Source organism: Entelurus aequoreus, linkage group LG17, assembly GCF_033978785.1.
Source record: "Entelurus aequoreus isolate RoL-2023_Sb linkage group LG17, RoL_Eaeq_v1.1, whole genome shotgun sequence".
In the NCBI taxonomy this organism is placed as follows: Eukaryota; Metazoa; Chordata; class Actinopteri; order Syngnathiformes; family Syngnathidae; genus Entelurus; species Entelurus aequoreus.
The window spans coordinates 21,790,967-21,816,707 of NC_084747.1; the positions used below are offsets into that span (position 1 = coordinate 21,790,967).

At 38.9% G+C, this 25,741-nt stretch overlaps 2 protein-coding genes across 2 annotated transcripts in view; one reads left to right on the forward strand and one right to left on the reverse strand.

The window, feature by feature from the left end:
* Positions 1-234: 234 nt before the first annotated feature.
* Positions 235-14,185, reverse strand: spring1 (SREBF pathway regulator in golgi 1). The gene is made up of 5 exons (XM_062025229.1): positions 13,679-14,185; positions 9,161-9,317; positions 8,931-9,082; positions 6,610-6,723; positions 235-679 (listed from the first exon to the last, which is right to left on the reverse strand). Exons 1-5 carry the CDS (start codon positions 13,772-13,774, stop codon positions 596-598), a joined length of 603 nt encoding a protein of 200 aa, XP_061881213.1. The 5' UTR covers positions 13,775-14,185; the 3' UTR covers positions 235-595.
* A 354-nt stretch (positions 14,186-14,539) lies between these two features.
* rnft2 (ring finger protein, transmembrane 2) overlaps positions 14,540-25,741 on the forward strand; it is a 47,941-nt gene continuing 36,739 nt past the window's right edge. The window contains exons 1-6 of the mRNA XM_062025226.1: positions 14,540-14,653; positions 14,719-14,790; positions 14,863-15,383; positions 15,450-15,526; positions 20,320-20,420; positions 20,643-20,796. Of these exons, the coding sequence (XP_061881210.1) occupies positions 14,744-14,790; positions 14,863-15,383; positions 15,450-15,526; positions 20,320-20,420; positions 20,643-20,796 (900 nt within the window). The 5' untranslated portion in view covers positions 14,540-14,653; positions 14,719-14,743. The remainder of the gene's footprint in view (positions 14,654-14,718; positions 14,791-14,862; positions 15,384-15,449; positions 15,527-20,319; positions 20,421-20,642; positions 20,797-25,741) is intronic.

Sequence of the window (25,741 nt, forward strand, 5' to 3'; positions counted from 1 at the left end):
TGGAGCATATTGTTGGACTTGAAGCGCTGCTCGGTCCAAGATGATGCTTGCAAGTGTGCCGCTCATTAATCAAGCTGCCAAAAACAACAACACCTTTCCTAATTAGGACATTTTGCTTTCCTAGCCGGTGATGAATTGTCCCTGGAAGGTGCTTGGTGGACTCCAATCACGGTGAACATGTGCACAGATGGGGGCCGAGACTACTTCCTTAATTACCAAAGGGACTTCCTGGTCTTCAAATGAAGGCGTTGTTGCACACTTGCTTTTATTCATCTCCTAAACATGCACCGTACATCGGAGGACACAATCTTACACTTTTAAAAGGAAACATGGCACTTCCAGGGAGCGCAGACCTCCGCCAAGGCTGGACTCAAGTCCACATTGTTGTGCTCGGCCATAGTTCTCGCTTGTCATTTTCACCCTGGCTGTTTTTGAAGTGGTGACACGTGCTGCTGAACGAAGGCGACCTGATGGTCATCACGGATGACTGGATGGACGTGTTTGACACACTTATGAAGTGTAAATACTCGTTGAAAATAAAAATATGTACAGTATTTGTGTCTGGATGTCCACCGGGGTAAAGTCCGACTGACTCTTAGACTACAAGGAGTTCTGGAGGACTCTCCCCGTAGCAGTACTTGGCTTGAGGGTTCCGGTACGTGTTCTCGTGTTGGACACTCTGCAAGACACCAGTGTGTGCTGATCAGACAAATGCAAACTACTAAGGCTCCCTGGGGACTAGCTACTTGTATCCAAGAAAGTCCAAGGTCTCAGACTGTCTCAGACACACACAAAGAGGACTTGGCCCCGAAAGGTCACAGGGCCGTCTCACCACTCAAAGGAGAACTGCATTTTTGGGGGGGGATTTTGCCTATCATTCACAATCCTTATATAAGACAAGAACATATGTTTTTGTTTTTAAATAAACACTAGCAAAAGCCTCCATCAACGTTTCATATACACGCTGTAAGTATTTATGTAATGTAATATCATTCATAATAACATGTAATATATACATGATGTAAGAATATATGTCATGTAGTAACATTCATAATAACATGTAATATATACATGATGTAAGTATATATGTCATGTAGTAACATTTATAATAACATGTAATATATACATGATGTAACTATATATGTCATGTAGTAACATTCATAATAACATGTAATATATACCGGTACATGATGTAAGTATATGTGTCATGTAGTAACATTCATAATAACATGTAATATATACATGATGTAAGTATATATGTCCTGTAGTAACATTCATAATAACATGTAATATATACATGATGTAAGTATATATGTCATGTAGTAACATTCATAATAACATGTAATATATACATGATGTAAGTATATATGTCATGTAGTAACATTCATAATAACATGTCATATATACACGATGTAAGTATATATGTCATGTAGTAACATTCATAATAACATGTAATATATACATGATGTAAGTATATATGTCATGTAGTAACATTCATAATAACATGTAATATATACACGATGTAAGTATATATGTCATGTAGTAACATTCATAATAACATGTAATATATACATGATGGAAGTATATATGTCATGTAGTGACATTCATAATAACATGTAATATATACACGATGTAAGTATATACGTCATGTAGTATCATTCATAATAACATGTAATATATACATGATGCAAGTATATATGTCATGTAGTAACATTCATAATAACATGTAATATATACATGATGTAAGTATATATGTCATGTAGTAACATTCATAATAACATGTAATATATACATGATGTAAGTATATATGTCATGTAGTAACATTCATAATAACATGTAATATATACATGATGTAAGTATATGTCATGTAGTAACATTCATAATAACATGTAATATATACATGATGTAAGTATATATGTCATGTAGTAACATTCATAATAACATGTAATATATACATGATGTAACTATATATGTCATGTAGTAACATTCATAATAACATGTAATGTATACATGATGTAAGTATATATGTCATGTAGTATCATTCATAATAACATGTAATATATACATGATGTAAGTATATATGTCATGTAGTAACATTCATAATAACATGTAATATATACATGATGTAAGTATATATGTCATGTAGTAACATTCATAATAACATGTAATATATACATGATGTAAGTATATATGTCATGTAGTAACATTCATAATAACATGTAATATATACATGATGTAAGTATATATGTCATGTAGTAACATTCATAATAACATGTAATATATACATGATGTAAGTATATATGTCATGTAGTAACATTCATAATAACATGTAATGTATACATGATGTAAGTATATATGTCATGTAGTATCATTCATAATAACATGTAATATATACATGATGTAAGTATATATGTCATGTAGTAACATTCATAATAACATGTAATATATACATGATGTAAGTATATATGTCATGTAGTAACATTCATATTAACATGTAATATTGATTTATTTTGCTTATTTTAAGCATACGGCGGCGTATTAATTTCAAAGACGAAATGACAATCCAGAAACTTATATTTTTGAGCCTGAATATAAGGAGGATGATCTACAAGTTTTAGAAGCTGACGGATCTAGCAAGGAACAGAATTGTGCTAAACAAAAAATACAAACTACAAACATAATTAAAAAATCGCTTACAGTACTATGTCTGCTCTCACTGGGATGCCGACTGATGGGATGTTTATATCTTCCTGTATAGATGAAGAATCTCACCATCTCCGGGTCTAAGTTGGATGTCAAAGTTGACCAACTTCTTGGTTTGTACTTCTACGAACCAGGCGGGAGGCATGGTTTATAATCTAGAATTAACTTTCACCAACCCAGAGGCGATGCAGCAGCTCATGATGTCATTATAGCAGCATGAGCTAGTTAGCTCTCTGTGATCACAGCGCAGCTAAAAATAGTTTGTTTCCGTTAGCGATTATAGCAACAATATGGCTAATACTTGGTTAATATTCAGGGCAGGAGATGTAAATGTAGTATTGTTGGTGTTCTGTTCGAGGGCTTTATGGACAGAACAGTGTAGTCCCATTAGCTGCATTGTTCGCCACCTTGTTCTTGCCCTATTTTACGATTTAGAATGTCTAGAAAAAGAAAATCAAACGTGTTCTTGTCTTACATAAGGATTATGTAAACAAAATCCCCCCCCCAAAATACAGTTTCCCATTAAGGTCACTGGGATCCACAAAAAGGGCCATGTCAGCAGTACAGGTCCACGGGTTGTGCCAAAAAGGACTGGGGCCGTACTTATCAAGCTTCTTAGAGTGCCATTTTACACTTAAGTCCTGTGAATTTGCGAAATTTAGTCCTACTCTCAAACTTAAGAATAAAAGCTTTTTATCAACGTTCTTAAGTCTAAGAATCACTCCTACTCTCCACGATATTTAAGAGACCTTCAGAGGTGTCTTAAGTGGTTAGGAGTTGCCAGCAGGGGATGGCACTGAGGCGAGAGAGACGTGCGCGAACGTTCAGGGAACGGAACAATGTTGTTTTTTTTTGATGACGAGCAGCTGATCAAACGGTATCGTTTAGACAGAGCGGATATTATTTTTGTCACAGATTTAATACTTTTCGATTCCTTGTTGAGTTCTGCATGTGGCTGCAGTGGGCTAGTATATATAGAGCCACCCACACCAGTTTCAAATTAGTTGCCTAATTAATGAATTGGAAAGAAAATGTTATGACAGTAGCGTATGTGTGTGGCCGTGAGGTGAGTGACGTCAGTGAGTGTGTGGGCGAGAGAAGAGAGGGAGCGGTAGCGTGAGTGCCGGCGGGGACTAGTTTGTTTTGTATTATTTTGTAGTTTATTGTCAAAATATACACTTCCATTGTCCAATTAAATATTTCCAAGATATTTCTTTATTCTTAGACAACGGATTCCCTTCCGTGATTGGTCATTTCTATGGACACAGAAATGACGTCACCTAAAATTGCGTTTACGGCACATAGTAATGTCGTCATTCAGCTCTGAGTGTGACACTTAAGATTCAGTCCTACACTTCGCTGAAAGTGTGAGTAAGACGCTTGATAACTAACTTTTAAGTGCAGCTTTCAGCCAAGAATTTATTTACTCTTAAGTCAACTCTTAGCAGACTTCTTAGGAGTCATTCTAAGAAGCTTGATAAGTACGGCCCCTGAACCACAAAGGCCCAGGTGGACCCAAAAGGGAAAGCAGATTAAAGGGGAACTGCACTTTTGTGCCTAAAATGCCATCTAGGCCACAAGCTGTATGGAAAATGAACACATTGAAATTAGACATAAACATAATAAACATAATAAACAGTATACCTTACTAAGGCTGGGGGGGGGGTGAAATTACATGACATCATTATGTCATTTGTCATGAAATATTCTGACAAAAGGACTAAATAAACACTATATATACTGTATAATATATATATATATATATATATATATATATATATATATATATATATATATATATATATATATATATTATATATATATATATATATATATATATATATATATATATATATATATATATATATATATATATATATATATATATATATATATATATATCTCAAGACAAATCTTTGCATTTTTCTTCGTTATTAGTATTACCATTTCATTTTTTTCTCATGAAATGATGCCTTTAGCTCTATTTATCCAATTTTGAAGTATCTTAGCAGGCACAAGACGTTGATACAACGTTGATTATACAGTGTTTCCCACACATTCATTTATTTGTGGCGGCCCGCCACGAAAGAATTATGTCCGCCACAAATTAAAAAAATTTTTTTTTTTTGTTCTGTCTAGCTTCTCAGGCAAATCATATAGTTGATGTAGATGCCCATATAGGCTGTTCAGATTTACTTTACAAAAGAGAAGTGTAGGATACTTCTCTTGTTGCCTTATTTGTATTTGACCACTACTGTTTTCTGTTTATTTGTTACTGACTGTGGCAGGACACCTCTGCCTCTGTTTCACTTTATGTTGCTGGTAAATAATATGGTTGTAGTAGTAGGCTAAAGTTACATTATTTAGTATGCACTAATTAAAGGGGCAGAGCTTTAAGAGACATTTTAGCTTTTATATTTTATAAGATATATTTTTTGTAAGAACCACAATTAATAAATATATTTCAGTGAATAACTTATTGTTCAAATCTGTATATAAATATGTACATAAAGTGTTGTAATTATATTGTAAAATGGATGGATGGATGTTTAAAAGAAAACTGTTATTATTAATTAGTAAGTAAGTTGAGCCTTTTTAGAGAAAATCATATCATTGTAGTAAATTATGCAAATTACTCGATGATGTCATGGTGACCACGCCCATAGCCACGCCCCCACCGCCACAGGTATCTTGGCAGTTTATGGGAAACACTGTTATACGTACATGTCCTTTAAAGCTGACTTGGAAACAATGTTGCAAAATAGTTGTGTTTGTAAGTTGAGACAACGTTGATGTCCAACGTTGGATCCACGTTGTTGGGTGGGGAATGACCACATTTCAATGTCACATAAACATCGCCTGACATTGAATAAACATCATCAAAAAGTATGTTGTTTCAACGTTGTATTTTTGTTGTATAATTATGGTTGGGAAAATGACCAAAATTCAATGGTCAAATCAACGTCACAACCTGACATTGAATCAATGTCGTCCAAAATGATGTTGTTTCAACGTTGTATTTGTGTTGCAAAATATTGGTTGGAAAATGACCAAATTTCAATGGTCAAATTAACGCCACAACCAGACATTGAATAAACGTTGTCAAAAATAATGCTGTTTCAACGTTGTATTTGTGTTGTAAAATTATAATTGGGAAATGACCAAATTTCAATGGTCAAATCAACGTCACAACCCGACATTGAATAAATGTTGTCAAAAAGCATGTTGTTTCAACGTTAGGTTTGTGTTGTAGAATATTAGTCGGAAAATGACCAAAATTCAACAATCAAATTAACGTCAAAACCCAACATTGAATACATGTCGTCAAAAATCCTGTTGTTTCAACGTTGTATTGGAGTTGTAGAATATTGGTTGGAAAATGACCACATTTCAATAGTCAAATCAACGTCACAACCTGACATTGAATAAACGTCGTCAAAAAGAATGTTGTTTCAACGTTGTATTGGAGTTGTAGAATATTGGTTGGGAAATGACCACATTTCAATGGTCAAATCAACGTCACAACCCGACATTGATTAAAGGTCGTGAAAAAGCATGTTGTTTCAACGTTAGGTTTGAGTTGCTCAACATCAGGACCTGATTCGACTTGTTCTCAACGTTGTTTCAATGTCTTGTGCCTGCTGTGATTTTAAAAGCGGTCAACAATGGGACACACCCCCGCTTGACTTGCTGTACTCCTACATTTGATGGTTTGTAGTGTGAATACATTCCACTTTCATCTTTGTCAGTTTCCCCATTTTGGCTTTCCCCCAGAAGGGAACCATCACTTTTATCCCCGTCTGTACAAGGACAACTGTGAGACCTCTACGCGGGTCTTTGTGGACCTTGATTTGTGGACTGGGGACTATTCAGGACTAATTAGGCGTTTGATTGGAGTGGACTTACTTGCGAGGACGTGCGACACTTGGCCAGGCACAGCTCAAAGATGTCCTCCACGGCAACAAAGAGATTCTGGAAGCCCTCGGCGGCGCGGTTCAGGAAGCGCTCGAGGAGAGGTTGCTGAGGATGAGATGAACACGCATCATCGTCACAAATGTCTAAGTACTGTCGGAGCAGTAAGACTCCGCCGTCACCGTTAGGGATGGAACGATTAGCGGTATTGATGCTATCGCCATTTCAAATTAAAACTAGCGTAAACCCGTGATTGATAGACGCAAATGCTAATCGCAGCCGCATAGCGCCACGAATGGGGCGGCCTCGACTCTCAGGCCACCTGTGATTAGCATGTCGCCGATCCGCCTCCACAAGCTCGGCGTTACTATCACATGCAAAAAACCCGCGCAACCTCTCGGGCGTCAAAGTATTTCTGGGCAAGCTACTGAACCCCCAGTTGCTCCCGATCCTGCGTCGTCAGCAGGATCGGGAGCGTCAAAAAACAGCATCAAAGCCCCTAATCGCTACCTAGTAGCTAGTGCCCATAGCGACGCCAGTTGCTAGCTAGCAGATTGTGCCTATAGTGCCGTTAATCACTAGGTAGTAGATAGCTCCCATACTGCCGTTAATCACAGGGTAGCAGATAGCGCCCATAGTGCCGTTAATCACAGGGTAGCAGATAGCACCCATAGTGCCGTTAATCACTAGGTAGCAGATAGCGGCCATAGTGCCGTTAATCACTGGGTAGCAGATGGCGCCCATAGTGCCGTTAATCACTAGGTAGCAGATAGCGCCGTTAATCACTAGGTAGCAGATAGCGCCCAAAGTGCCGTTAATCACTAGGTAGCAGATAGCGCCCATAGTGCCGTTAATCACTAGGTAGCAGATAGCGCCCATAGTGCCGTTAATCACTAGGTAACAGATAGCGCCGTTAATCACTAGGTAGCAGATAGCGCCGTTAATCACTATGTAGCAGATAGCGCCCATAGTGCCGTTAATCACTATGTAGCAGATAGCTCCCATAGTGCCGTTAATCACTAGGTAGCAGATAGCGCCCATAGTGCTGTTAATGACTAGCTAGAAGCTTGGGGCCATGCCGACGCTAATCGCTAACTAGCGTGCTAGTCGCTAGCTATCTTAAACGCTAACATGCATTAATGTATTTCAAACAGTTGAAATCTTTGTGTGGGTAAGTCATTTTTGAGACCGTTCAACGATACAGTGACGATAACGATACATTTTGCCGACAATAATCGTGTCACGTAATGTTTGCGGAACAAAACGGCAGAAGGACTAAAAAAAAAAATCCCGCGAGACCTGAGCAAATCTCGTGAGACTTCAGCGAGGCGAGCATCTTCGGTGTGATGCCAGCACAGAAGGGGCGCGAGGGTGGGCGACTTGAAAGATGGCGTTACCTTGTCGGGCCGCAGGCAACAAGACACGCAGTACTTGAAAGACGGCGTTACCTTGTCGGGCCGCAGGCAACAAGACACGCTGTACTTGAAAGATGGCGTTACCTTGTCGGGTCGCAGGCAACAAGACACGCGGTACTTGAAAGATGGCGTTACCTTGTCGGGCCGCAGGCAACAAGACACGCGGTACTTGAAAGACGGCGTTACCTTGTCGGGCCGCAGGCAACAAGACACGCAGTACTTGAAAGATGGCGTTACCTTGTCGGGCCGCAGGCAACAAGACACGCAGTACTTGAAAGATGGCGTTACCTTGTCGGGTCGCAGGCAACAAGACTAGCGGTACTTGAAAGATGGCGTTACCTTGTCGGGTCGCAGGCAACAAGACACGCGGTACTTGAAAGATGGCGTTACCTTGTCGGGCCGCAGGCAACAAGACACGCGGTACTTGAAAGATGGCGTTACCTTGTCGGGTCGCAGGCAACAAGACACGCAGTACTTGAAAGATGGCGTTACCTTGTCGGGTCGCAGGCAACAAGACACGCAGTACTTGAAAGATGGCGTTACCTTGTCGGGGCGCAGGCAACAAGACACGCAGTACTTGAAAGATGGCGTTACCTTGTCGGGCCGCAGGCAACAAGACACGCAGTACTTGAAAGATGGCGTTACCTTGTCGGGGCGCAGGCAACAAGACACGCGGTACTGGAAAGATGGCGTTACCTTGTCGGGGCGCAGGCAACAAGACACGCTGTACTTGAAAGATGGCGTTACCTTGTCGGGCCGCAGGCAACAAGACACGCGGTACTTGAAAGATGGCGTTACCTTGTCGGGGCGCAGGCAACAAGACACGCTGTACTTGAAAGATGGCGTTACCTTGTCGGGGCGCAGGCAACAAGACACGCGGTACTTGAAAGATGGCGTTACCTTGTCGGGTCGCAGGCAACAAGACACGCAGTACTCGTAGACGCTGCAGCAGCCGTTGGCCAGGCAGCTTCTGCAGAAGTGCTGCCGCGTGCTGGGAGCGTTGACGTTGCAGCAGCCGTTCACCAGCAAGTCTTTCCTGTCACATACGTACCCTTGAAGAGAAAAACCCCATCTTGGTTACAGTGTGGGTGGCGAGGTCGTTCCCCCGCCACAATGGAGCCAGCGCTCACCCAGCTCGTCCGTCAGCAGCGTCTTGCCCTGGATGGAGTTCCTGCACTGGCTCATCTGCCGGCTGCTGTTGCCCAGGTTGAAGCGCACCTTCCATGGGATGCGATGGTCCGAGTCTCTAACCTCCAAGAGCGTGCGGTCCCGTATGGTCCGCTCTTCCTGCGCCACACACACACACACACACACACACACACACAGACACACACACACACACACACACACACACACACACACAGAGTCAATAAACAGTATCGCTTCCATACCAACACACAAAACATACATCGATGTCTGCTTTTTGCAGTATCATTAGTAACAATGTTACAATTTACAGAAAGTAAACAACCACTGACAGTAATTAGCTCCATAATAGTTTTGACAAAACTATTGATCGAAGCTTTCTACTTGGAGAAAAGCTTCTATCAATCGTTTGATGATTGAAATAAAGATTTATAACATTTCTACCACGAGGTAAAACAAGTTGACTAGAAGGAAACAGATGGTAAAAGACGGTAAATAATAATTAGAAGGCAACACAATGTAAATGGAAGGTAATAGGAGTGAATTAAAGGTAAAAGAAGGCAAAATAATGGGAAAAAAATGTTAAATGAAGAAAAAATGAGGTAAATACAAGGTAAAATAAGTCAATCAAGTCAAATAAGTCAATTTTTTTTATTTTATTTTTTTTACATTTTCCTGATGGAACTCTCCTGAAGGAATCAATAAAGTACTACCTATCTAGTACTATCTATCAAAGGAAAAAGAAGGTAAATAAAAGGTAAATGACGGATGATAAAAGCTCAAATAAAGTAAATGGAAGGTCAAAGTAGGATATAAAAGGTCAAATAAGGTAACTAGAGAGTAAAAAGGGTAAAACAAAAGTTAAATAGAAAGTAAAAGCAGGGAAATAAAAAGGTGAAAGGAGGAATATAGAAGGTGAAATAAAATAAGGTAAACAACGGTCAAAGAAAGTGATAAAAGGTACAAGTAGTTAAATAGAAGGTAAAGAACTTTAAAAAAAAGCTTTAAAAAATTTAAATAGAAGGTAAATAAGTTAATTAGAAGGTAAAATAAGTTAGATAGAAAATAAAAGAAAGTAAATAAAAGGTGCAAACTAAAAAAAGAAGGTAGAAGGTACAAAGTTTAATAAATGGTAAAATATGTTAAATCAATCAATCAATCAATCAATGTTTATTTATATAGCCCTAAATCACAAGTGTCTCAAAGGGCTGTACAAGCCACAACCACATCCTCGGTACAGAGCCCACATATAATAGAAGATAAAAAAGTAAGATCAAATAAAACAAGGTAAACAACGGTCAAAGAAAGTAATAAAAGGTACAAGTAGTTAAATAGAAGATAAATAAATGGTGAATAAGTTAAATAGAAGGTAAAACGTTTAATAAAAGGTCAAATAAGTTAAATAGAAAATAAAAGAAAGTAAATAAAAGGTACAAACTAAAAAAGAAGGTAAAAGAAGTAAAGTAAAAGGTAAAAAATAAAATAAAAGGTCAAATATGTTAAATAGCAGATAAAAAAGTGAAATAAAGAGTAAAATGAAAGGTAAAAGAAGTTCTATAGAAGGTAGAGTGTCCGCCCTGAGATGGGTAGGTTGTGAGTTCAAACCCCGGCCGAGTCATACCAAAGACTATAAAAATGGGAGCCATTACCTCCCTGCTTGGCATTCAGCATCAAGGGTTGGAATTGGGGTGTTAAATCACCAAAAATGATTCCCGGGCGCGGCACCGCTGCTGCCCACTGCTCCCCTCACCTCCCGGGGGTGAACAAGGGGATGGGTCAAATGCAGAGGACAAATTTCACCACACCTAGTGTATGTGTGACAATCATTGGTACTTTAACTTTAACTTAAATAAAAGGTAAAAAGAAAGTAAGTAAAAGGTTAAACAATGAATGTAGAAGGTAAACAAGGTAAATGTCGGTCAAAGAAGGTAAATAGAAAGTAATGTAGGTTATGGCAAATACATACATTTTTGTTTATTTCAACTATTGTCCCTAAAATACATATTGAGGCTATAAAGTGTGTTTTATCCCATTACTCGAACAAACTACTCGATTACTAAAGTAATCCATAGCTGCAGCGCTAAAAACGGAACAACCAGAATATGTCACGACATACGTCAGCAGCCAAATTAGGGAGCTTATTCTATTATCATTTATGTCAAATAATATATTGTGGTATATAACTTTCTCTTCTAAAGCGACACTATACATAACGCAATTGATATTTGAGGCCGTGTCCCCCATCCCTTGTAGGGTGACTTTATGAGGGTCCCCGAAAGTCTCAGCAAAGCCCTAGCCATGCTTCCTGGGCTCCACAACACAGGTGCTCCAAATGGCATGTGACCTTCCAATTAGCCCACGTACAGTACGCAGAGAGCTTCATGGAATGGGTTTCCATGGCCGAGCAGCAGCATCTAAGCCATACATCACCAAGTCCATTGCAAAGCGTGGGATGCAGTGGTGTAAAGCACGTCGCCACTGGACTCTAAAGCAGTGGAGACGCCTAACCCTAACCCTAACCCTAACCCTAACCCTAACCCTTCTCTGGACTGATGAATCACACTTTTCCATCTGGCAATCTGATGGACCAGTCTGGGTTTGGAGGTTGCCAGGTGAACGCTACATTTCGGACTGCATTGTGCCGAGTGTGACATTTGGTGGAGGAGGAATTATGTTGTGGGGTTGTTTTTCAGGAGTTCACTACCATGAATTGATTAACGTGGACCCAGACTTAAACAAGTTGAAAAACTTATTAGAGTGTTACCATTTAGTGGTCAATTGTACGGAATATGTACTGTACTGTGCAATCTACTAATAAAAGTCTCAATCAATCAATCAATCAATCAATGGCCCCTTAGTTCCAGTGGAAGGAACTTTGAATGCTCCAGGATACCAAAACATTTTGGACATATTCCCTACCTCGTGGGAACAGTTTGGAGCGGGCCCCCAACATGACTGTGCACAAAGCAAGGTCCATAAAGAACATGGGTGACATTGTGGATGAACTTGACTGGCCTGCACAGAGTCCTGACTTGAACCCAATATAATTGTTTTTTTTTTCACTATGCTTTCTGTAACCAACCGGACTAAACTCACACGCATTACAAACATAGCAGCTAAAATCATCGGCCTACCCACACCCAACATTTCAGATCTAAACCACAGGTCCATCATTCGACTGGCAAACACAATAGTCCAGGATATGACTCACCCACTACTCCAATACATCATCCCACTACCATCAGGGCGCAGGTACAGAACTATCAAATTCCGGAGGGCCCGCCTCGGGAAAAGCCTTATGCCTGCAGCTATAGCCGACATGTCTGACAAGCCTGTAAATGTGTTGGTCATGTATGATGTCTTTGTGTTATTTTTGTTCGTGATGTGTAATGTCCATTGTTTAAAAGTACGGTAGTGAAAAGGAATTTCCCCAACAGGGTTTGGGGGAACCTGCTTGTCGTGACGGAGCGGTTGTTGCTGGACACGCGACGGACTCTTGGGAGAAGAAGGAGTGCAGCGTGCCTGGCGACCATTTTTCAGTGGATGACGTGAAGATATCTACCTAATCGGAATTACGACAACAGGACATCTGCTGATTGGAGTAAGCGTTGCTCTGGTTTGTCCACAAATTGGAAGTCGCTGGCAGTCTTCAAAGTAGCCCAAAGCTGCCACAAATGATTGGAGGATGCGGGAAGAACTGTGGACACTTGTGATTTGGATCACATCGGACTGTCTGCCCTGCAGGATGAATTTGAGGACCAGTCATAGACAATTTAGAGTGAAAAGCAAATTTTATTTTCACTCGTATACAAAACATTCTAACTTGGATTGTTTCCCTGGCTTGGAGACTCTCCCGAAGGACAGTGCGGAAAAGACACAACAAACTCCCTTCTTGTCTCTCATGGACACACACCTGTTGTTGTTGACTTTGGACTGACTATCGGCTGCACGACATCAAGGCCGCGGAACAGAGACACGCGGCAGGCTTACACACACACACGCATCCACAAAAATATACGCCACACACATATACCCCACCCCCAAATCCAACGCCCTCGACGCAAATCCCATAGGGGTGATGGAAGGATGGGCAGCACCTGAAGAGCTGCAGCCTACCACCATGGCCCCCCACTCCCTCCCCTCTGTTGCTAGATATCTCGAGATGTACGTTGTAATATGTACATCTGCTTTGCTATGGAGGTTTTTTCCTTAGGAGCCCAGTCTAGATTGTATTTTTTTTACTCATCCTTCCCCAGCGTTGACCTTGTTCCCATCTTTTACGGGGCGCCTTGTGGCGACCGATCAGCGTTCCTGTTTGTTTGTCTCATCTTGAACGGGTTTGTGCTGAAAACAAAGTTTCGTTGTACTTGTGCAATGACAATAAAGACCTATCCTATCCTATCCTATCCTAGGTGGCCAAATACGTTTGGCAATATAGTGTATGTTTACATCATCTCTAGTATGACACATGGTTTTAAAGTGGATCATGTTGGACTGTGTACCTGTTTGAGTGTGCTGGTGAGGAAGTAGATGAGCGACAGCCCGAAGACGACCCCCAGCACCCAGCGCTTCCTCAGCAGCCGCCGCAGCAGCATCATGGCCCGCCTAGGACTTGGACGCCACACCGCTGCAGCACATCAACACTCCCGGTGCACACTTCTGTCTCAGCAGCGTGTGCTGAAGCTAGCTTGCACAACACTGATGTGACACATTACATGACTTGTTATTAGCCCATGCTGCTTTATAAATGTGCACATTTAAGCATGTTTTCCCCAAACAAAGCGATTACTTGGGGCCTGTTGTTAGCCTGCTAGCTAAACACTTACAAACGCGCACCACCTCCCGCTCAAATGACTTTAAACCCCAACGACTACAAAAATGAAAAAAAACGCTTACGATAAAGCGATTTTCTAACAAAACCAAATGTTACATATAACTTAATAAACAACTATAATGTGTTAATAACGCCGGCGTACACAATCCCGCACAACGGTGATTGGTCGCTACGTGATTACGTCACCCCGGAAGTTGCCAGTCATTTTTATTTTTTTAATTTATTTTTGAATTTTATAAACCTTTATTTATAAATTGCAAAATTTAAAAACAATTGATAAATAATAATACTCGTTTTCACAGCTTTTTGGTTGTAAGTTGCCACTCATAGCTGTGATTCGTCGTAACGTGATTACGTCCCCCCGGAAGTTGACAGTCTTTTTTATTTTATTTTTTTATTTTACAAACCTTTATTTATAACATTTACAAACAATTGAGAAATAATAATACTCGTTTTCACAGCTTTTTGGTTGTAAGTTGCCAATCATAACTGTAAATTCGTCGTAACGTGATTACGTCACCCCGGAAGTTGCCAAAAAAACAAAAACACTTGAGCGGAAAAGCGTCGGTCACAGCAACAATCAAGCTATCTTACCCAATTAACAATGAAAAGCGTCGGAGGGAGACTCCTCGAACACATTAAGGTACATTTAAGTGACGTATGGTTGCTTTAAATCATGTATATATGACAGATAGTGTCTTCTATCAGGGCATGTGCTGAGAGGCGGGGTGCCATGCAGAGGAGACATAGCAGCAACACGGATGGCATGCCCTCAGAAAGGTGGGCCCCGGATGTATTTACCTCCAAGAAAAAAATGGACTGATGATGATGATGATGGTTTGGTGTGTTCAGGAGCCGTAGCCAAACCTTGGGATCGGAGAGCAGCCTGGATGAGGGCGGCGCCTTCGACTGCCTGAAGCCCGACTCGCCCACGTCCCCCCAGCAGATCTTCTCCGGCTTGGTGGGGGTCCCCTGTGGCGGCGTCTCCTCTGCCCAGTTCCAGGCGGCGACTTTAGTCCTGGGCTCTCCCCCGGAGGTTTTCATCCAGATGACGGCGTCGTCACGGGAAGAAGGCGGCGGTGGCGGCGGCACCCGCCGCACCGAGGTGGCCCCGTTCCTCCCTCGCCCGCCCCACCACCACCACCACCATTTCCACCACCCGCCCCTGCAGCACAGGACCCCCTCGCTGCTCCAGCAGGCCACCGCGGCGGCCGGCTCGGAGAGGCACGGCTCCAGGGAGGAGGGCGGCCAGGAGGACCCGTCCACGCCGGCGCCGGCCTTGTCGGAGCTGAAGGCGGTGGTCACCTGGCTGCAGAGGGGCTTCCCTTTCATCCTAATCCTCCTGGCCAAAGTCTGCTTTCAACATAAGCTCGGTAAAGCGGCGCCACGATGTTGCAACGTGGCTTCCGTGCCCGCTGATGTTGTGGTTTGTGTGGCAGGTATCGCCGTGTGCGTGGGGATGGCCAGCACCTTCGCCTACGCCAACTCCACTTTCAAGCACCAAGTGTCACTAAGGGTAAATACGGCTACATACTAGGGGTGTCATATGCCCATATTTGGCATTTTGACCAAAAGTTTGGACACACCTTCCCCTCATTCAATGTGTTTTCTTTATTTTCATGACTATTTACATTGTAGATTGTCACGTCAAAACTATGAATGAACACATGTGGAGTTATGTACTTAACTAAAAAAGTGAAAACATGTTTTATATTCTAGTTTCTTCAAAATAGCCACCCTTTGCTCTGATTACTGTTTTGCACACTCCTGGCATTCTCTCCATGAGCTTCAAGAGGTAGTCACCTGAAATGGTTTTCACTTCACAGGTGTGCTTGAAGCTCATCGAGAGAATGCCAAGAGTGTGCGGTAAAGACGGTGAATAATAATTAGAGGGCAACAAAATGTGAATGGAGGTTACTAGGAGTGAATTAAAGGTAAAGAAGGCAAAAAAAAAGTCAAATAATGTGGAAAAAGGGCAATGGAAGAAAAAAATTAGGTAAATACAAGGTCAAATAAGTCAAAGAAGGTACAACATGGTAACTAAAAAGTAAAAGCTGGTAAATAGAAGGTAAATAAACAGTAAATGATAGATTATGAAAGGTAAAATTAAGTAAATAGAAGGTAAAAGTAGTATATAAAAGGTAAAATAAGGTAACTAGAGAGTAAAAGGTAAAAAAAAAGTTATGTAGAAAGTAAAAGAAGGTAAATAAAAGGTAGAAAAGGAATATAGAAGTTCAAATAAAACAAGGTAAACAGCGGTCAAAGAAGGTAATAAAAGGTCAATGTAGTTTAGAAGATAGAATAACTTAAATAAAAGGTAAAAAAAAAGTTAAACAGGAGGTAAATAAATAGTAAACAAGTTAAATAGAAAATAAAAGGTACAAACTAAAATAGAAGGTAAAAGAAGTAAAATAAAAGGTAAAAGATGTTAAATAGAAGATACAAAAGTTCAATAAAAACAGACAGACAGCAGCTTTATTATTGTCCATTCTTAACATGCACAAGACACATAAGAACTGAAATTACATTTTCGGCACAATCCCACTAAGAGCAGACATACGTTACAGGGGGACAAGACGGGACCGCCAACGGATCAGCCACTTACAGCGCTCCTTAAAAAGGTGGGAAAAAGGTGACATTGGGAAAGGGGGAAGAGTAAGAAAAATATCAGTCTAAGGCTGGACCCTCAGGAGGGGTCCAGACTGAGTCAGGAAAAAAAACCTCACATAGCATGGCACATATAAACATGGTACATGTCATCACAACAACTCGCACAGAGTGGGGGGGATTTGGGGCCATGGAGGCCGGCTGCCGCTATAAAGCGCTACTCAGCCCCCACAACCCCGGAGGAATTAAGCAGCGGTGAAGGCGTTGAAAGCTACATAAAAGGTCAAATAAGTTATATAGAAGGTAAAATGAAAGGTAAAAAGAAAGTACATAAAAGGTTAAACAATGAATATAGAAGGTAAACAAGGTAAATGTCGGTCAAAGAAGGTAAATAGAAGGCAATGCAGGTTATGGCAAATGCATACATGAACTTCAACTATTGTCCCCAAAATACATATTGAGGCTTTAATAAGGTTTGTTTTATCCCATTACTCCAACAAACTACTTGATTACTAAAATAATCAATAGCTGCAGCGCTAAAAACAGAACAACCGGAAATGACACAATACGTCACAACTAGGGATGGCCGATAATGGCTTTTTGCCGATATCCGATATTGTCCAACTCTTTAATTACCGATACCGATATCAACCGATATATGCAGTCGTGGAATTAACACATTATTATGCCTAATTTGGACAACCAGGTATGGTGAAGATAAGGTACTTTTTAAAAAAATTAGTAAAATAAGATAAATAAATTAAAAACATTTTCTTGAATAAAAAAGAAAGTAAAACAATATAAAAACAGTTGCATAGAAACTAGTAATGAATGAAAATGAGTAAAATTAACTGTTAAAGGTTAGTACTATTAGTGGAGCAGCAGCACGCACAATCATGTGTGCTTACGGACTGTATCCCTTGCAGACTGTATTGATATATATTGATATATAATGTAGGAAGCAGAATATTAATAACAGAAAGAAACAACCCTTTTGTGTGAATGAGTGTAAATGGGGGAGGGAGGTTTTTTGGGTCGGTGCACTAATTGTAAGTGTATCTTGTGTTTTTTATGTTGATTTAATAAAAAAAAAAAAAAAAAAAAAAAAAAAAACGATACCGATAATAAAAAAAACGATACCGATAATTTCCGATATTACATTTTAACGCATATATCGGCCATATCTCTAGTCACAACATACGTCGGCAACCAAATTAGCATAAACACATTTAATCAAATTTAGAAAATTATAGATCGATTCCAAATCGGCATAAATAAGAATTACAGTTTGGATGTGAATCTATTTCCCCTGCACTTGTACTAAATAACTCTCATGTTTGCACTGTCATTGAGGACAATAGAGACGTCAACTTCAAAATAAATACATATCTTTTTTTGGTTGAGTTTATTTAGAAGATGAACACGCTTATGATTAGGGATGATGTTTGATAAGAAATTATCGAGTTCGAGCCTATTATCGAATCCTCTTATCGAACCGATTCCTTATCGATTCTCTTATGGAGTCCAGATAGGTTGTTGTTTATGGAAAAAAAACCACAATATTTGGTTTAACAAAAGCTCACTTTTATTATATAAAAAAAAAAAAAAAATCTAATAAATAAATAAATATTGACTGTTACCCCCCTAAAAAAATAAAATAAATAAAAATTGACTGTTGTTACCCAAAGTATATTAAGTGGGATTTTTCATAAAAACAAATATATACAGTAACACAAAAACAAGCTGTCTCTGTGATCACTATAGGTGTATAAATAATAATATAGTGTTAAATAAAATCAGTCCCTTGGGCACAAAACTGGAAATAATACAGCTCTCCAAAAAGTGCACTTCTGCTGCTATTGGAACATAACTGTTTGTTATGATGCTTTGACATTTTTGCACTTTATATCTTTATTGAAAGAAAATTATATGAAGAGAAAAGTTGTTTGCAAATGTGGTTACAATGCTAAAAAATGAAAAGTTAAAGCTAAAAAAAAGAAATACACTTTATTGAGTTAACATTATTTCTTTATAGGGGGAAAGATGTGATGTTATGAGCTAGGGCAGGGGTCGGCAACCCAAAATGTTGAAAGAGCCATATTGGACCAAAAATACAAAAACAAATCTGTCTGGAGCCGCAAAAAATTAAAAGCCATATTACATGTGTCATGAGATATAAATTTAATTAAGAGGACTTAAAGGAAACTAAATGACCTCAAATATACCTACAAATGAAGCATAATGATGCAATATGTCGCTAGCCTAAATAGCATGTTAGCATCGATTAGCTTGCAGTCATGCAGTGATGTCTGATTAGCACTCCACACAAGTCAATAACATCAACAAAACTCACCTTTGTGCACTCATGCACATCGTTAAAAGTGTGGTGGACAAAATGAGACAGAAAAAGAAGTGGCATAAAACACGTCCTAGAAAGTCGGAGAAAGCTATACATGTAAACAAACTATACGGTGAGTTCAAGGACCGCCAAAATTAGTAGGACAAAACGGCGCTCGCCAAATACTCGAATCAGTGAAGCATGTTTAATATAAACAGTGTGATTTATAACAATTAGGGAGGTTTGTGTCATGTTTGTCCTCCTACAGAAACCATACTAAAACAAAAAAATAGATTTTTTTCCCCCTCATCTTTTTCCATTCTTCATACATTTTTGAAAAATCTCCAGAGAGCCACTAGGGCGGCGCTAAAGAGCCGCATGCGGCTCTTGAGCCGCGGGTAGCCGACCCCTGAGCTAGGGAATATAACAACTACACTACCCAGCATGCAACGGGAGTGGCGAGCATGCGCGGTAGCCCCGAAAAGTGTTGTTGCATGTCGCCACGCGTGAAAGTAAACGTCAAGAACTCAGCCAACACGCCTCGTCTGCATTATTTATAATTAGACAGACAACACATCTACAGTGTGATTTTGTAACGTTTACAAGGAAAGAAAAACAAAAGTTCAAAAAGGGAGATGTGTTGTATATATATGTATGTGCTGCGGTTGTTTTAAGAACGTTGTGACAGCTGCCGTAAAGGAGGTGCGGTGCTAGCCTGGTTGCTATGTTTCCGGTTGGTCGTAAAAGTGTTGGTCATGTGTTTGTACCCTGCTCAAATCTCTCTGTAAAGTTATTCATTGGATTATATTGTTTAGAACTTTATTATTCCATTGTTTTTCCTGCTTTCCCTATCTGCGCCTAATGACTGAGCTACGTGACGTCAATTCTTGTGATGTCTCAAGGGGCATTTCTGGTCGGGACGGGATTCGTTCCGAGGGATTCGAATAAAGAACCAACTCTTTTTCTTTACTATAGTGGTCTCGATAACGGGTACCGGTTCTCAAAAAGGGATTCGAGTCCGAGGACTCGGTTCTTTTCTTATCGAACAACCGGGGAAACCGGTTTCGAGTATCATCCCTACTTATGATACAACACATATCTCTTTACAACATGTCCGAAAAGGAGTAGGAAGAAGCAAAGATGATTGAATCCTGACTAATACATACAGTATGTTCACTTCCTCTCCTCTTTTTTCTTTCTGTTTCAATGTGCTATTTTGTTGTTGTATCTTTGTCAATGAAGCTTAGTCCAAACTGCTCAGAAGCGTGCAGGTAGCGCCACAAATAAATGCATGTGTGGGAAGAGAAACGGGAGGAGCAGAGTCTTGATTTTTGGGATGAATTGTAAGTTTGCACGTGTTTCAGGAGGAGCGCTCCATGATGGTTGCTGTGTGGATCATGTTGTTCCTCTGTGGCAACATGGCCTACCTTTACTACGCCTTCAGCCAGGAGGAGCTCTACAAAAGGTAAGTCTCTTCACCCGGATCATCGTTTACTTTGGATTCAGTTTTGTCTTCATTTGTTCTTTCTGTCGGCAGACTTCCTGTTCTTGTCTGCTTTTCTTGTGAGTATTTTTGGTTTTGTTTGGACCGTTTTTCTTTGGTTTTACCACGTGATTGTCATGCATTGTGTGCTCCCGTCACAGTCCACGGTGACGCTGCTGATTGTGCTTTGTCTGTGTCTTCCAGCCTCTTCTTTTCAAAGCCCAACCTCAGCAACTTTGACTTCTTTGACCTGGTCTGGGCGGTGGGCATCACCGACTTTGTCCTTAAGTTCGCCACCATCGCCCTCAAATGCTTTGTCCTTTTTCTGCCCAAGATCCTCCTGGCCTTCAAATCCAGGGTGAGAATCACACTATTTCGCTATTTCTTTGTCTAAGGCCCCTTCACTTGTGTTGATAATAATCCCGTATCGTCGATGCCATGTTGGTACACCAGATATGGTTCCCAAGCGACGTCTTCAATTTGGCCCGCGAGACATTATTTACTTGTATGACCCAATGCAAACAACCTTCCCTAGTCATGGTGCAACAAAAAAAAAAGTGATATTTTAATGTGATATCAACACACATGGTCACACATAACACAACCTGCTCACTCAACTTTTTGGATATTATAAAAAACATCCATGCACCATAAAAAAAAAAAAAAGATTGCTTGGCTGTACGATGGTATACGAAAACACAGGCAAAAATGGGGCTTATGAAAACTGAGGTACTAGTGATGTGCGATACCACTGATTTTTTAGTAAAATTAAGGATAGTATCAGCAATACCTATATGATGTTGTACTTTTTCTAAATTTTCATCTTTTTTCTCAATTTTCATATTTTTTTCCTCATTTTTCATCTCTTTTTTCTCAATTTACCCCTTTTTCCTCAACTTTCCTCTTTTTTTCTAAATGTTTCTCTTTTTTCTCAATTTTCCTTTTTTTCTCAATTTTTCTCTTTTTTTTCTTCAATTTTCCTTTTTTTTCTAAATGTTTCTCTTTTTTCTTAAATCTTCCTCTTTTCCCCAATTTTCATCTCTTTTAATCAAAATTGTCATCCTTTTTCCTCAAGTTTTCATCTTTTTCCCCCCTCAATTTTCCTCTCTTTTTCTTAAGTTTCATCTCTTTTTTTCATACATTTTCCTCTCATTTCCTCAATTTGCCTCTCCTTTAATCAAAATGTTCATCCTTTTTCTTCAAGTTTCATCTCTTTTTTTTTCCTTCTCAGGTTTCCTCTTTTTTCACCTCAATTTTTCTCTTTTTTTCCTTAAGTTTCAGCTCTTTTTTTCTCAATGTTCCTATTTTTTTCTCAATTTTATTCTATTATTTCCCTTCATTTTCCTCTTTTTTTCCCTCCATTTTCATCTCTCTTTTTCTCAAGTTCCATCTCTTTTTATCGAAATTTTCATCATTTTCAAAATGTTCATTTCTTTTTATTCCTAAATTTTTCGCTTTTTTTCCTTCCATTTTTTTCTTTTTTTCCCCTTTTTTCCCACCATAAAAATATATAAATTACACCCATTTAAATCCATTACAAAGCATGATGGGAGAAATGCAAAACACTCTCAGCACTTATTCATGTTTGGTGCATTTTAGCTGCTTGAAGCTTTATAGCTTTTAGCTCGGTGGTCAGCGGGCTCGCTTCTCACACGGGCGACCAGGGTTGGTGTCCCCGTGCGGAATGGGATAAAGACAGGGGGCCAACGGAGATATTTATCAAACAATGTTGCCCTCCTTGATACTTCCGTTTGGAACTTCCTCTCATCTCCATATAAGGTATGAAAATGTACCCTAAGTGCTTTGCGCGAGTCCGCAATTATCAATAAATTATTTATTTTTCTCTATCCTCTTGTTGTGGGCAGTGGTCTGGAGATTACTTTTAAAAAGGAATTCTTGATAGTTACTCGTTACTTTACGAAAAAAGCAATTGAATTACAGGCGGAATTACTCTTTAATAAATGTAATTAATTACTAGGGAAAGTAATTAATATGTGACTTTAAAAAAACAAAATAACAACCTTCAAATATCTTGCATATGCAGTTAAAAGAAGTTGCGTGTGCGCTTTTTAAAAGGCGGGGCCTGTTGCCTAGCAACGTGTGACATCGAGGGTTCCCAATGGAGCCGTGTTTGTTAGCTTTAGCCGTTAGCGGCGGGGAATTGGCCGGATCTGATGCCAGTTCTTTTGAATCTAATTATGTTACCTCTCCTCAACAAAGAGACTGAATGGCTGTCATATCTTCTTGTCAACAAACGGTGCATGTAGACTCGCTATGGAAGCGCTAAAAACTACAACAAAGATGGCGGCAAGATAATTGTGGTGCACCCCTAATAGACCTCTTTTGACTCCTAGTCTGCGGGTGGAGTTAGTGTACTTCAAGAGGATATTATGTCCCTCAGGAGAAGAATGATATTTTCCATAAATATCACAAGCGTAGTAAGAGTGTAGAAAAGAGGAAATGTTCTTGTTCCCTTTTTGCTAATCTTAACAACACATAGTTGTTGCATATTCTTGTGATCCACCTCCACTTCTGAGCATCTACGTGCACCACAGCAAACGCAACTTTAGCCCTTTAGTGCTTTATTTTGCAATCGTACGTAAGTAAAGAGGCTGAGTCATCAATGCGTTGGATCCTTGGTTTGGACACATGTTGTGCACACTGATACACGGGATCACACTTGTATATTGGATGGATCACACTTGTATACCAAAACACTGGCCTATGAAAACTGATACCACTGATTTTATTTCCCATCTGATACCGAGTAAAATTCAGGCTAGTATTGGCGATACCGAGCCGATGCTGTACTTTTTCTCAATTTTCCTCTCTCGTTCTCAAGTTTTATCTCCTTTTTTCTCAATTTTCATCTCTTGTTCTCAAGTTTCATCCTTTTTTCCCCCTCAAGTTTAATCTCTTTTTCCCTCAAGTTTTCTATTTTATTCCCTGAATTTTAATCTTGTTTTCCCTGAATTTAAATATTTTTCTGAATTTTCCTCTTTTTGTCAATATTCCTCTTTTTCCCAATTTTCCCCTTTTTTTCCTCAAATTTCATCTCTTTTTATATCACATTTCATCTTTTTTTTTTTCAAAAAAATTATTTTCTTTTTACCTCATGTGTCCTCTTTTTTCCCCTCAATTTTCCTCTTTCTTCCCAATTTTCTTCTTTTTTCTAAATTTTCATCTCTTTTTCATCTAATTTTCCCTCAATTTTCATCTCTTTTTTTCTCAATTTTCCAATTTTTTTGCTCAATTTTCAATTTTTTACCCTTCAATTTTCCTCTTTTTTTCTTCTAAGGTTTCATCTTTTTCTGAAGTTTCCCCTTTTGGTCAATGTTCCTCTTTTTCTCCATTTTCCTCTCTTTTTCCTCAAGTTTCCTCTTCTTTCCCCCTCAATTTTGCTCTTTTCCCCTAAAGTTTTCTCTTTCTTCTCTTTTTTTCTCAATTTCCCTCTCTTTTTTTCCTCAATATTCCTCCCTTTTTATCTCAAGTTTCATCTCTTTTTATTTCAAGTTTAATCTCTTTTTCCCTCAAGTTTTCCATTTTATTCCCTGAATTTTAATCTTTTTCCCTGAATTAAAATATTTTTCTGAATTTTCCTCTTTTTGTCAATGTTCCTCTTTTTCCCAATTTTCCCCCTTTTTCCCCTCAAATTTAATCTCTTTTTATATCACATTTCATCTTTTTTTTTTTTTTAATTATTTTCTTTTTACCTCAAGTTTCGTCTTTTTTCCCCTCAATTTTCTTCTTTCTTCCCAATGTTCTTCTTTTTTCTAAATTTTCATCTCTTTTTCATCTCATTTTCCCTCAATTTTCATCTCTTTTTTTCTCAATTTTCCAATTTTTTTCCTCAATTTTCAATTTTTTTCCCTTCAATTTTCCTATTTTTTCTACTAAGGTTTCATCTTTTTCTGAAGTTTCCCCTTTCGGTCAATGTTCCTCTTTTTCTCCATTTTCCTCTCTTTTTCCTCAAGTTTCCTCTTCTTTCCCCCTCAATTCTGCTCTTTTCCCCTAAATTTTTCTCTTTCTTCTCTTTTTTTCTCAATTTCCCTCTCTTTTTTTCTCAATATTCCTCTCTTTTTATCTCAAGTTTCATCTCTTTTTATTTCAAGTGTAATCTCTTTTTCCCTCAAGTTTTCCATTTTATTCCCTGAATTTCAATCTCTTTTCCCCTGAATTTAAATATTTTTCTGAATTTTCCTCTTTTTCCCAATTTTCCCCCTTTTTCCCCTCAAATTTCATCTCTTTTTATATCACATTTCATCTTCTTTTTTTTTCAAAAAAATTATTTTCTTTTTACCTCAAGTTTCCTCTTTTTCCCCCTCAATTTTCCTCTTTCTTCCCAATTTTCTTATTTTTTCTAAATTTTCATCTCTTTTTCATCTCATTTTCCCTCAATTTTCATCTCTTTTTTTCTCAATTTTCCAATTTTTTTCCTCAATTTTCATTTTTTTCCCTTCAATTTTCCTCTTTTTTTCTTCTAAGGTTTCATCTTTTTCTGAAGTTTCCCCTTTTGGTCAATGTTCCTCTTTTTCTCAATTTTCCTCTCTTTTTCCTCAAGTTTCCTCTTCTTTCCCCCTCAATTTTGCTCTTTTCCCCTAAATTTTTCTCTTTCTTCTCTTCTTGTCTCAATTTCCCTCTCTTTTTTTCTCAACATTCCTCTCTTTTTATCTCAAGTTTCATCTCTTTTTATTTCAAGTTTAATCTCTTTTTATCTCAAGTTTCATCTCTTTTTTTTCTAAATGTTCATCTCTTTTTACCTCAAGTTTCCTCTTTTTTCCCTCTATGTTCCTCTTTCTTCCCAACTTTCCTATTTTTCTCAATTTTTTTCTTTTTTCAAAAGGTTCCTCTTTTTTCTCAATTTTTCTCTTTTTTTTCCTCAATTTTTCCTCTCTTTCTTCCCTCAATTTTCTTCTTTTTTTCTCAATTTTCCTCTTTTTTTTCAATTTTCCTCTTTTCCCCCTCAATTTTCATTGCTTCTTCTGAATTTTCCAAATTTTTTCTCCTCAATTTTTCTCTTTTTCTCAAGTTTCATCTCTTTTTTTTCTAAATGTTCACCCCCCCCCCCCCCTGAAATTTCCCCTCTTTTACTCAAATTTTCTCTCTTTTCCTCAAAGGGTGCTCGTGTGTGTGTGTGTGTGTGTGTGTGTGTGTGTGTGTGTGTGTGTGTGTGTGTGTGTGTGTGTGTGTGTTGAGATAGCCTAAAAAGTATTTTTTAAATTCTTAAAAATGATTAATCACTTCAGAAACCTCAAATATAATCATAACTTGGATGTAAATTTCAAAAAATATATAATTGTAAC

Coding starts and splice junctions, on each gene's coding strand:
- spring1 (XM_062025229.1), bottom strand. CDS start 13,774: ATGATGCTGCTGCGGCGGCTGCTGAGGAAGCGCTGGGTGCTGGGGGTC. Junction 9,083..9,160: donor GCTGCTGACGGACGAGCTGG/GTGAGCGCTGGC, acceptor TTTCTCTTCAAG/GGTACGTATGTGACAGGAAA. Junction 680..6,609: donor AGTGTCGCACGTCCTCGCAA/GTAAGTCCACTC, acceptor GGTGTCTTGCAG/AGTGTCCAACACGAGAACAC.